Source organism: Salvelinus fontinalis, chromosome 34 (assembly GCF_029448725.1).
Source record: "Salvelinus fontinalis isolate EN_2023a chromosome 34, ASM2944872v1, whole genome shotgun sequence".
NCBI lineage: Eukaryota > Metazoa > Chordata > Actinopteri > Salmoniformes > Salmonidae > Salvelinus > Salvelinus fontinalis.
The window spans coordinates 2,889,719-2,903,092 of record NC_074698.1 but is presented as its reverse complement, the minus strand read 5'-3'; the positions used below and the strand labels follow the sequence as shown (position 1 = coordinate 2,903,092).

The window sequence follows — 13,374 nt, the reverse complement described above, 5'->3', positions numbered from 1 at the left end:
TGCAAAAATGAGGGGACTGCACAAACAGGCGATCAAGGAAATAACGTACTTTTGCATACTGTGGTGGGAAACACTGTTCGGGCCCTGTGAGGCAGTAGCCAGGACCATACAGAGCACCAAGGCAAGTGCACTTGGCACCCTCGAATTTGCCAATGTGCTGAGGGAATGGGTCAGGACACTGAGAGATGACAGCGTCATGTGGGAGATGACAACCAAGGTTTGTATTAAAATACAATTGAATTAAATAAATGACACACATAGACAACACAAAGTTAAAACACATGTAAAACATAATGTATCGTGTGCTGCAGTGTATTATTTCTAATGCTTTTGTGCTTTGGTGGGAGGTGAGTCCACTTTGCTGGATTTAGTTGGGTGGCACAGGCCGTATTCTGCATGGAGAGCTCTGAGCTCTGTTTTGTAAGCGGTGCGCTCATGATTAATGCTCTAATCTATTCAGTTGTGGGGGTTGGAGTCGGACACACACATTATGCTGTACGATAGACAGTTTAGTTTGAGTTGAGTCAAGTCTCTCTGTCTCTCTCTCTCTGTTCTTCTCTCCCTCTTCTCTTCCCCTTGTGGTGGATATCAAGTGATCTGGAGCAGTGGTCGCAATAGTCTTCTATGGCTATTTTCTGTTAGTTTACAATTCTAAACTTGGCGAACGGGGAATGGGAACAATTTCAAATTAGGAACATGGCATTCTCATGCCCTTGGCTTGCAGGCCTGCGCCACTCATCTCAAACTTGTAGGCTGATTAGCCCACTAAGCCAGTGAGTGGTGCTTTCCACCCATGGTGCTGGATCGAGGTGAGCACCTTTCTCTGCGATGGATCACGTATCTGTCCACGGTCCTGAAACAATTTTTTCTCAAAAACGTTAAAGACTGATGTAATGAGTCTAAATACAAAATCCGTAGTGAATCTGACATATGGTTCATGAGGAGATGATCGCAGATGATTTGGAGCATTAGCGTTATACATGCAAAGCATGCGTTGTTAATAGTTTCCTTGTGTTTCGAGAAATCAATACCGAATTCGGTGTGGTTCATTTTAGGGATGTCCATGATAGCGATGACAAGTTGTCCATGATAGCGATGACAAGTCCCACGCCTCTTCAATGGCTGTGCGAAGTTGCTGGATATTGGCGGGAACTGGAACACGCTGTCATACATGTTTATCCAGGGCATCCCAAACATGCTCAATGGGTGACATACTCTGGAACTGGGCCATTTTCAGTTTCCAGGAATTGAGTACAGATCCTTGCGACATGTGGGCGCGTGTTATCATGCTGAAATATGAAGCGATGTCGGCGGCTGAATGGCACGACAGTACGATTCAGGATCTCGTCATGGTATCTCTATTTGTTCAAATTACCATCGATAAAATGCAATTGTGTTTGTTGTCTGTAGTTTATGCACTTTGTTCACAACATTGACATTAACAAACCGCTCACCCACACAAAGGCATACACTCTGTCTTCCATCTGCCCAGTACAGTTGAAACTGGAATTCATCTGTGAAGAGCACATTTCTCCAGCGTGCCAGTTGCCATCGAAGGTGAGCATTTGCCCACTGAAGTCGGTTACGATGCTGAACTGCGGTCAGGTCAAGACCCAGGTGAGGACGACGAGAATGCAGATGAGCTTCCCTGAGACGGTTTCTGACAGTTTGTGCAGAAATTAGTTTAATCAGCAGTCTGGCTGGTCTCAGATGATTCCAGCAGGTGAAGAAGCTTGATGTGGCGGTCCTGGGCTCGAGTAGTTGCACGTGGTCTGTGGTTGTGAGGCCGGTTGGACGTACTGCAAAATTCTCTAAAACGACGTTGGAGGCGGCTTATGATAGAGAAATTAACATTAAATTATCTGGCAACAGCTCTGGTGGACATTCCTGCAGTCAGCATGCCAATTGAACACACCCTCAAAACTTGAGACATCTGTGGCATTGTGTTGTGTGACAAAACTGCACATTTTATTGTCCCAGCACAAGGTGCACCTATGTAATCATCATGCTGTTTAATCAGCTTCTTGATGTGTCACCTCTGTCAGGTGGATGGATTATCTTGTCAAAGTTGATGTAACGATGTGCGCTGCGAGTCAGGAAGCAAGTTCAGGGAGTGAGTGTTTTAAGAAATAAACATAACATAATACAAAAATAAGAAGCACGAACAATGCACAGAACTGACACAGGAACAGAAACAATAACACCTGGGTAAGGAACCGAAGGGAGTGACATACAGTTTAAGTCAGAAGTTTACATACACTTATGTTGGAGTCATTAAAACTTTTTTTTCAACCACTCCACAAATTTCTTGTTAACAATCTATAGTTTTGATAAGTCGGTTAGGACATCTACTTTGTGCATGACACAAGTCATTTTTCCAACAACTGTTTACAGGCAGATTATTTCACTTATATAATTAACTATATCACAATTCCAGTGGGTCAGAAGTTTACATACATTAAGTTGACTGTGCCTTTAAGCAGCTTGGAAAATTCCAGAAAATGATGTCATGGCTTTAGAAGCTTCTGATAGGCTAATTGACATCATTTGAGTCAATTGGATGTGTACCTGTGGATGTATTTCAAGGCCTACCTTCAAACTCAGTGCCTCTTTGCTTGAAATCATGGGAAAATCTAAAGAAATCAGCGAAGACCTCAGAAAAAAAAAATTGTAGACCTCCACAGGTCTGGTTCATCCTTGGGAGTAATTTCCAAACGCCTGAAAGTACCACATTCATCTGTACAAACAATAGTACGCAAGTATAAACACCATGGGACCACGCAGCCACCATACTGCTCAGGAAGGAGACGCCTTCTGTCTCCTTGAGATGAACGTACTTTGGTGCGAAAAGTGCAAATCAATCCCAGAACAACAGCAAAGGACCTTGTGAAGATGCTGGAGGAAACAGGTACAAAATGATCTATATCCACAGTAAAACGAGTCCTATATCGACAAAACCTGAAAGGCCGCTCAGCAAGGAAGAAGACACTGCTCCAAAACTGCCATAAAAAAAGACAGACTACGGTTTTCAACTGCACATGGGGACAAAGATTGTACTTTTTGGAGAAATGTACTCTGGTCTGATGAAACAAAATTAGAACTGTTTGGCCATAATGACCATCGTTATGTTTGGAGGAAAAAGGGGGAGGCTTGCAAGTCAAAGAACACCATCCCAACCGTGAGGCACGGTGGTGGCAACATCATGTTGTGGGGGTGCTTTGCTGCAGGAGGGACTGGTGCACTTCACAAAATAGATGACATCATGAGGCAGGAAAATTATGTGGATGTATTGAAGCAGCATCTCAAGACATCAGTGAGGAAGTTAAATATTAAAAAGCCCTGACCACAATCCCATAGAAAATGTGTGGGCAGAACTGAAAAAGCGTATGCGAGCAAGGAGGCCTATAAACTTGACTGGTTACACCAGCTCTGTCAGGAGGAATGGGCCAAAATTCACCCAACTTATTGTGGGAAGCTTGTGGAAGGATACCTGAAGTGTTTGAAATTTCAATATTTTTTAAAATAAAGTGGTGATCCTAACTGACCTAAGACAGGGAATTTTTACTTGGATTAAATGTCAGGAGTTGTGAAAAACTGAGTTTAAATGTGATTGGCTAAGGTGTATGTAAACTTCCGACTTCAACTGGATATAGGGAAGTTAATCAGGGAAGTGATAGAGTCCAGGTGAGTCTGATAATGTGCAGGTGCGCGTAACGATGGTGGCAGGGATGCACCATAACGAGCAGCCTGGTGACCTAGAGGCCGGAGAGGGAGCACACGTGACAGTACCCCCTCCCCAACGCGCGGCTCCAGCCTCAAGGCGCCGACATCAATGACGATCCCGGGGATCAGGAGCGGACTGGTCACCTCTGCTGAGGCACCTCTGTCAGTCCGGCTGAGACGTGGGAGCATGGCGACCTAGAGCGCCGGAGAGAGAGCATGCGTGACGGTACCCCCTCTCCGGCACGTTCGGCTCCAGCCGCAGGGCGCCAACCAAAGGGACGATCCCGGGGATAAGGAGCGGATCGGTTACCCCGCTGATGTGCGGGAACCTGTCTCCGGCAAGGGCACGGGAACCTGACAGGCAGCCTGGCGATCCGGCAAAGGCATGAAAGCCTGGCGATCCGGCTGAGGCATGAGAGCCTGTATCAGCTCCCGGACCTGACGTCATTCCCACCGAAACAAGAAAAAAGCAAGTTCAGGGATTTAGTGTTTTAATAAATAAATGTAACATAATATAAAACAAGAAAACACGAACAACGCACAGAACTGACACAGGAACAGAAACAATAACGCCTGGGGAAGGAACCAAAGGGGGTGACATATATAGGGAAGGTAATCAGGGAAGTGATGGAGTCAGGTGAGTCTGACGATGTGCAGGTGCGATGGTGAGAGTTGAAATGCTCACTAACAGGGATGTAAAAAAAAAAGTATGGTGGTGTCAGCATCATGTTGTGGGGGTGCTTTGCTGCAGGAGGGACTGGTGCACTTCACAAAATAGATGACATCATGAGGCAGGAAAATTATGTGGATGTATTGAAGCAGCATCTCAAGACATCAGTGAGGAAGTTAAATATTGGTCTCAAATGGGTCTTCCAAATGGACAATGACCCCAAGCATACTTCCAAAGTTGTGGCAAAATGGCTTAAGGACAACAAAGTCAAGGTATTGGAGTGGCCATCACAAAGCCCTGACCTCAATCCCATAGAACATTTGTGCACAATATTTGAGAGGAAATAAGCTTTTTGTGCATTTGGAACATTTCTGGGATATTTTATTTCAGATGGGACCAACACTTCACATGTTGCAATTATATTTTTGTTCAGTATAAATGGACACGTAAAATCTGATTTCCTGATCTTTCAATAACTCAGCCATATCTTAACCAAGCTTTTGTCAAATTAAGTAAAGAGATGTACCATGGGCCTACATACCAAATGTAGTGTTATTTGGACTTATGGTTCATGAGAAGAAGTTCCAAGATGGAGGACAATCCGTCCTGACAGACCTAATGGGTCTTTGAGGCAAATTTGTTCGGGATGAGGAAAGACACCTACATACAAAGTTTCAAGTCTTTAGATATGAGGGTTTAAGTGAGACCGCTTATAGCAATCGGTGGCATTCTTTTTGACCAAGTTACTTATGGCATCTCGTTTCTGTGTGCCAAATTAGAACAATTGTGACCAATCTATGCTTGAGTTATTTGACAATGTCAACAACAACAACTATTCTGTGAACCCGTAATGAGAGTAGAAAAAAAGATAAGTGAGAGATGTAATGTCCAATTCAGGGACAGGGAAAGTGTCACATGTTTTACCGAGATTGACAAAGAGAACCTGAGAAAAGAAGTGGCAACAAGCTACTCTAGAGATGAGGTGGAATGGAACGGTGAGCACAGGCATGGAATGGATACACACAGTTCAGTGGAGAAAGAGAGATGAGATAGAGATAGAGATGGATGCTACAATACAGCCGGCCTGGGGTGTTCAGTATAGTATATAGACCCGCTGCACGGACACGCTTACCTTGCTGTCTGCACAGATCAGGCCCCATGCTCACCAAATACTAATTATATCAGACATGTGGCGCCGTTACGAGGTGCCAGTGTATTTTTAGGCCCCTTCCTTTGTGGCAAGCCAAATCAAACAGGGAGAATGGGATTATAGTATGACAGGCAGGGAGACTAGGGGACTGTTGTCCAACCTGCAGGGTTAGTCTCTGTTGTTTTACTATAGAACAGCAAATCCTGCTAGCTGACACTATCCCTGGATGCTCCTACTGTACTGTATGTGTGCTCGGTTGTCATTTTCAATTTGAGGGTTGGGTTGGCCCCGTGGTTGTTTCTGTTTCATCTGAATAAATTGTAGATAAATGATTTAGTGTCTGCTTTGTGGGGAGGAAATATTTTTGATTGGATTATTACTAGGATTATAAACAGTACTGTCTTCAATTCATGACAACTGTCTTCAACTCTTCACTTTGGATGATCAACTTTCATAGGCCGTACGATTGCCACGGCAATGCTGTAACCTGTATGCTTCATCTTCAGTTGCACCCCCAATCTCACAGACTCCCTCTCTCTGTTTCCCCTCCTTCCCCCACTTTTCCACTTCCCCCCTCCAGGTGTCAAAAACCAGCCATGGATACAGCTCCAGAGGAAAGCAGTGGCTCTGGCCCTCAACTCTACCAACCCAGAGCTCTCTGCTGTGCTGACCTCCGCACAGAGTCAGTATGAGATAGGAGGTTTCCCCTACCCACTGGGCCTGGAGAGCAATGCCACCGGTGAGACATAGAGGGAGGGGATGGAGGGTGGGAGGGAGGGAGGGAGAGAGGAGGGAGGAGAACAGCGAGGGTTGAAAAGGAGAGGGAAGGAGGGAAACATGAGATGAGATGGGAAGAGAAGAAAGGATGGAGGGAGGGAAAGTACATGGGTAAAAGACTGGCTGAAAAAGTAGAATTGCTCAAGTGGAAAATCGAGAGATTTTGACCGAAATAGATTTCTGTCAAAAAGTCCGAAATGATGACAAGGGATGGCAGGAAACCAGGGGAAAGTTTGATTCCATAGTATTATGTCTGAGTGTCATGAATGATGAGAAGCCAATGGATAGTGTCTGTTGGAAAGACTCTTCTGACCAGGTCAACCGTGACGATGATGATGAATATTGTGATGTTTGCACGATGATGGTAACATTAGCATGGTAGCAAGCCTTGTTTGGGGATTTTCTACTGTTGGGTTCTACACCACACTGGTGTGTGGTCTAAAGTCCTTTGTGTCGTCTCTCCCCAGGGGCTAATAGTAGCTGGGTGGAGCTGACGGCGGTGGCGGCGGTCAATGCCCAGCTCTTCAGTCGTAACGGAACTGGTGTTCAGGTGTGGGACCCCGTCCATATCTGCATCCCCCTGCCCTTAGACACACCCCTGCAGACAGCCACCAGTGTCCCCGTGTGGAGGTTCGACGACAAGACAGGTAAGGGGAAACGCCCACCATCATAGCTAACCAATAGTGAGAGCCCTCCATGTACAAGTGTCATCAATTTGTTTGATAGTGTCGACTCTGAGTGCTGTCAGTTGAAAATGGTTTCCCTAAAAAAAATATCCTTGTATACAGACACATACAGAAACATCCTCGTACATACTTTGCCAGTTTCATTTGTTCATCAACAGTGGGCTTTCTGCTATACTGATATACGTACATAAAAAATGCCTGTCAATAAAAAACTGCCATTAAGCAGTAAGCCACCGCCCGTCGAACCACAAATCATTTATCCCAGCTAAATCCACTCTAAGGCATATAAATGGCAGTGGTCTGAGCTTGGAAAGGTACGAATAATAAGAACCTCTAGTCCATCTGCTCTAACTATGGCTGCCTGGACTCCCAGCTGGTCACAGCTAGCCTGGTTCAACCAGCCTGAACACTGTGCTCGGCAGTGTTTTCCTCAGTTCAGTGTGGTATACCCAGGCTAGCTGATCCGGACTCACATGGGGTTAATCTTCCTCCTCGCTGCTCCTCTGTGTCTGGAATATTGCAGTTCACTTGGCTGACAGAACTGTTATACAACTGCTGTGCATGCTTTCACAGGGAGGGAGCCACACAACTCTCTCCATCTCTTTCTCTCTCTCTCTCTTTCTTTCTCTCTCTCTCACACATTTCTCTCTTTCTGTCTCTTTCTCTCACTCTCTCTCACACACACACACAAACACACTCTCTCCCTCTGTCTTTCTCTCTTGTTCTCTGTCATTCTGTCTCCCCCTCTCACTCTATATCTCTCTCCCTCTTTCTCTCTCTCTCTGACTCTCTATCTCTTTCCTTCTCTCTCTCTCTCATACATTCACTTCTCCCCCTTGCTTTGTGGAACCGATGCCTAAAAACCCCAGGCCAGGGTTGGTTCTTGTCTTGACAAACGTTCCGGACCTCCCGTGGTAGCTATCGTTCCAGTGTGTCTGAACCGGGACACGCAGATCACTGCAGATCTCATTGACATGCCTGGCATTTCCCTACCCGAGATTCACATTAACATCACTATGCTGCTGAAGCCCTGGTAAACACGTCCTACGAATGCCCTGTTCATAACGCATGGTGTGTTTAGTCATAGAAGTTTATGAGCCGTTATTAGTGCCCACGTCGTGCATTATTGTGCATGATTCATAGCTTGGGGGTTCTAAACGTGCTTTACGGTGCATTATGAAGAGGGTATTCATAGGAAGCGTTGTTAACGGAGCCCCAAGCCTATTTCTACAGATATCTCCACGATAACCTCGAACTTCTCGAAGTGGGATTTCACGGATGGTGCAGTGCACATTGAACTGAGAAGCCTAATGAAGCCTAATGGATAAAAAGTCATTGCCAACCAGTCTGGATATGTCTTCCCAAGGGTAGATGATGAAGCACCCATCTGGCAGGATCCATTTGGATTCACAGCATCCTTCTGTGGTGGTATCTTTAAATACGGAGAGCAATGTGCGTGCGCGATTCGGGAACTATCGCCTTCAGAAATCATGGACATGCAATGATCGGTGGATCAAGACGGGTGTGTTCATTCGGATACCGTAGTTGTGGGTTCAACGTGCCGAAAACACGACAACAGACTTTGTGTCAACATCCCTTTTTAACTTCTTGTGTAAAACTGCAGTTGTAGAGTGTTGTTGTCCCGAAGCCTGATGTGATTAGTCCTGTTATGTAGCTCTAGGAAACCTGGGAGAGAGGAGGTGATGTTCCCCAGCTCCTCTGGTCTCACGTTGCCACGGTAACATGTTATGAGATGCAAACAGAGACATAGGTGGGAGGGAGGGAGGAGAGGATTTGGAGGGTTAATGTTTTGGAGTAGAGGAGAAAGGGGACAACAACACTGTCGTGGAGGGCGAGATTTTGAATAGTGTGATGAGCTTGTCTGTTGGAGTTAGCTGTAGGCTATTGCTCACGTCATGTTAGGATGGCTAAGATGACGTGAGGATTAATGGTTGTGACTCTCTGTACTTAGTGCTGACCCTAACATTCAGTATTGGGCCAAAACAGGTTACTGCCAATTGACTGGGCACCCCCCGCGAAAAAAAAAAAACATTTCTCACTCTCTCGCTCCACTACATGGCTTATATTGTGGTTATTTGTGGGTGTTGAATTTAGTAGTTTGCGAAAAATTCGATGTATGGACATGTGTTACTCTGTGCAGTAGCTGAGAGTAAAATCAAATCTTTACAATACAGCACAGGATTTAAGCAAACGGATTAGTCAAACAGAGCGTCGCAGCGCTAGGTTCATGCATTATTTAACCGTATGGGTTTTTATTCAACCGTCCACTAAGTGGGAGGCTCAGCCAGCGCAGAGCTCCTATCTCATTATCTGCAGTAACGAATGAACAGTTAGCTAGGTGGTGAGAAGCTTACTGATTTATAATGTGGACACTAGGGTGGATGTGCTGTTAACTGTGTCATCTCTAAATGTTTCGCCGCTAATCCCACCACGCGCGCTCGCGCACACACACACACACACACACACACACACACACACACACACACACACACACACACACACACACACACACAGAGAGAGAGCTCTGGAGGTATGGGCTTTTATTTGCTTAAGAGGGAGAATGTCCCCCACTGACCCTCATGTAGTACTGCAGCAAGTACTGTCCTATGTCTCAAGTGCTCTATACAGTATTTCAGTCTATATTGTATTCATAAAAGCTGGTTAACTTCTGGATGACAGCATTTAGGCATAAATCATTTTTTGTATCCGTCATGGGTTTAACTTGCGTCCAACAAAGTAACCTTCTTCTTTTCCCTGACCTCTGCAGAAGCAGTAAACCGGAAAGTTTCTACTCAAAACAAATCAAGTAACATCGCAGGTTCACCCAATGTCAACAAATACGAGACATGTAGAATCCCACACAGAGCAATAAAATATACTCCTGTGCAGCTTTAGATCAGTGTTGAGTAGAAAAATGGGCCTCTAGTCTAGTATCCCAAGGGGCTCCTCTAGATTTATGAGTTACTGTAAATCTGGATGCCCGGGCCTCTCTTCCAGAGTCAGCTTTGACACCAGATTTTTCTCCCTCTCTCTCTCTCTCTCTCTCTCTCTCTCTCTCACTCACACACACACACACACACGCACACACACACTCCACTCCTCCAGCGTGCCAGGTTACACTTGCAAGACTTTAAATCCACCATGAGTTTTGTAGATGTTTGGGGAGGTTGGGGACTCCTGCCAGGAACACTCTAGCAAATAGAATCAGGTGCTGCAGCGGAAGCCTTTAATTGGTGGGTGCAGAGGAACGCTGTTGGAACACTGTGGCACTGACAGGACTATCAAGGGAGAGCTAAGTGGGCTGTAATACAAGGCTGCTGACTGTCAGTCAGGATTGCGACTGAGATGAAATTAGACGGTTGAGGGAAATATGGAGCATGGGTGGATATTGGGTGTGGGTGGATGGCCAGGGTGAGCTGCCACTGAAGAGAGTAATTGATTTGTTTTGGACTGAATCACAAGTTTGTGCAAATGTGGGTGTGCGTACAGTTTGTGCATAACCATTTGCATATTTGCACAAGTACAAGAGAACAGTGTGATGATGAGTCCAAAAAGTTGAATCAAAGTTGAACATGACCCCTTCGTCAGTCAAGAGGAATATTCTCTCTTTCTCTCTCTTTCTCTCTCTCTCTGTCCTTTATGACCCCTCCTATGTGATCACCTCCCATCCTTCTCCTTCAAGGCGTCTTTAAAAGGGAAAGGAGGAGGAAGAAGGACGACACAGTGTTTCTTGTTCCATATAGCCCAGGAGACTCTAGATCAGAGGCTCCATTATCTCTCCTGACTCAGCTGAGACAGAGGAAAGGATATGAGTCTGTGTTTGTTTTGGAGACGGATCACACACACGGACTCAGCAGAAAGACGAGCAGAGGCTGTATAATGCGCATACTCTGTCAGGGGGTAGTGGGGGGGTGGTTTGGAAATCCCCCTGCCTTATGATGAGGAGATTAACAAAAGCCCCTACTACTGTTCGTCTGTGTGCATGATGACCCCTAGTGGTCGACATTTAACACTACATCCATGGTCGGGCACTTCCTAGAGATAAGTGATCTGGCATGACACACAATCACACTTCAATTTACTCTCACCTCCCTTCTACCCCTAGTTTAGAGGATTTTGGAATATACCATTTTAGCCAAGTGTGTTTCTATTCACACCACTTTGGATGTGTTAATTAGAGCTTGGCTCAAAAGTGTAGCCTAGAAGTCCTAGGTTGACTTCTCAGGTGGTTCAATGTTTGAGGTGGTGGATGCCAGATCGTCTATTAATGTCTAATAATAGCTGTAGCCAATGGGCAGCAGAGATGTCAGACATGACTAATAGATAGAGCCCTAATGGATTTTCATGCCTGGGCCTGTATTCACAAAGCGTCAGAAGTGCCGACCTAAGATCAGTTTTGACTTTTAGATCATAATGAATAAGATGACCTCATCCTAGATAAACACTTTTGATTAATCCAGCACCTGGTTGTATTGCTGCTATGATGACAAAGGCAGTATATTCACAGACTTCCCTTGCCTCTGTTATTAGCACTAAAAGAGGAGTCCAGCAAATGTTTGTAGTCTTAAGGGAAACTGATGATATTGATCTAATAGTTATTTAAAGTTATAGTCATATTGCTTATTCGAATTGAAAGGCAATGTTATGTTTATTTTTTTCAAACATGTTATTAATCATAAGCTATATCTTACTGTAAGCTTGACATTTTTTTATTTTAGGCCACTGTTTCCATTCTCCCCTACAAATGTGTTCAAATCATTCAGGACACTTGCATAAGTAACATGTAGGCCTAATCGTAACCTGCCTCTGCGTTTATGTTTTCTGCAAAGTGAAAATGCTAACGAGAATGACAGAAATTAAATCTATTTTAGGAGAGGGGGGGACCTTGGGTGTACTGTGGGCCAAGGTCACCCTGTCAAAACACATTAAGCTACCGAATCCTGACCCTCTCCTCGGGGCACCTGGCATCATGGGAAATGTCTTCTTTTTTTTGTCTTTTTTTTTTGTGGCCAAGTTTTTATTTGTTTTGTCATTTTTTTGTTCTCTTCTTTTTTTCCTTTTTTTATTGCTCTTTCATTATTGTGGTTCGGGTCGGAAAGCATCCGCCCGGACTCAAAGCTGTCTTCCTTCCCTGAATCACGTTATTCGCTCATCATTTGTATGTTCTATCCCGTCAAGCTAGACATCACTGGATATGAATGCCTGGCCTTATAATGTAGAGCGATAGATTCACAGCACACGTTCAGTACAGTAACTATGGAGCTCTTCCATCTGCTCACTCCAGGATTTAAAATAATGTACTGATTATCCTTGAAATGATTGTGTACAGGGATTTTGAGCAAGCATTGGGAAAAAAGGAAAAAAATAGGTTGGAAATCACTATTGTTAGTGCAGAGCAAGGCTACTCACAAAAAATAAAAAAATTCAGTTTTAGAAATATACACTGCTCAAAAAAATAAAGGGAACACTTAAACAACACAATGTAACTCCAAGTCAATCACACTTCTGTGAAATCAAACTGTCCACTTAGGAAGCAACACTGATTGACAATAAATTTCACATGCTGTTGTGCAAATGGAATAGACAAAAGGTCGAAATTATAGGCAATTAGCAAGACACCCCCCAAAACAGGAGTGATTCTGCAGGTGGTGACCACAGACCACTTCTCAGTTCCTATGCTTCCTGGCTGATGTTTTGGTCACTTTTGAATGCTGGCGGTGCTCTCACTCTAGTGGTAGCATGAGACGGAGTCTACAACCCACACAAGTGGCTCAGGTAGTGCAGTTCATCCAGGATGGCACATCAATGCGAACTGTGGCAAAAAGGTTTGCTGTGTCTGTCAGCGTAGTGTCCAGAGCATGCAGGCGCTACCAGGAGACAGGCCAGTACATCAGGAGACGTGGAGGAGGCCGTAGGAGGGCAACAACCCAGCAGCAGGACCGGTTCCTCCGCCTTTGTGCAAGGAGGTGCACTGCCAGCGCCCTGCAAAATGACCTCCAGCAGGCCACAAATGTGCATGTGTCTGCTCAAACGGTCAGAAACAGACTCCATGAGGGTGGTATGAGGGCCTGACGTTCACAGGTGGGGGTTGTGCTTACAGCCCAACACCGTGCAGGACGTTTGGCATTTGCCAGAGAACACCAAGATTGGCAAATTCGCCACTGGCGCCCTGCGCTCTTCACAGATGAAAGCAGGTTCACACTGAGCACATGAGCACATGTGACAGACGTGACAGAGTCTGGAGACGCCGTGGAGAACGTTCTGCTGCCTGCAACATCCTCCAGCATGACCGGTTTGGCGATGGGTCAGTCATGGTGTGGGGTGGCATTTCTTTGTGGGGCCGCACA

The 13,374-nt window shown here is 45.2% G+C and overlaps 1 protein-coding gene across 1 annotated transcript in view; it reads left to right on the top strand.

Annotated features, from left to right (window-relative positions):
- The window catches only part of LOC129832867 (protein FAM171A2-like), a 76,313-nt gene that overhangs the window by 51,779 nt on the left and 11,160 nt on the right, over nt 1-13,374 (top strand). Inside the window, exons 4-5 of the mRNA XM_055896942.1 lie at nt 6,124-6,282; nt 6,788-6,967. Of these exons, the coding sequence (XP_055752917.1) occupies nt 6,124-6,282; nt 6,788-6,967 (339 nt within the window). The remainder of the gene's footprint in view (nt 1-6,123; nt 6,283-6,787; nt 6,968-13,374) is intronic.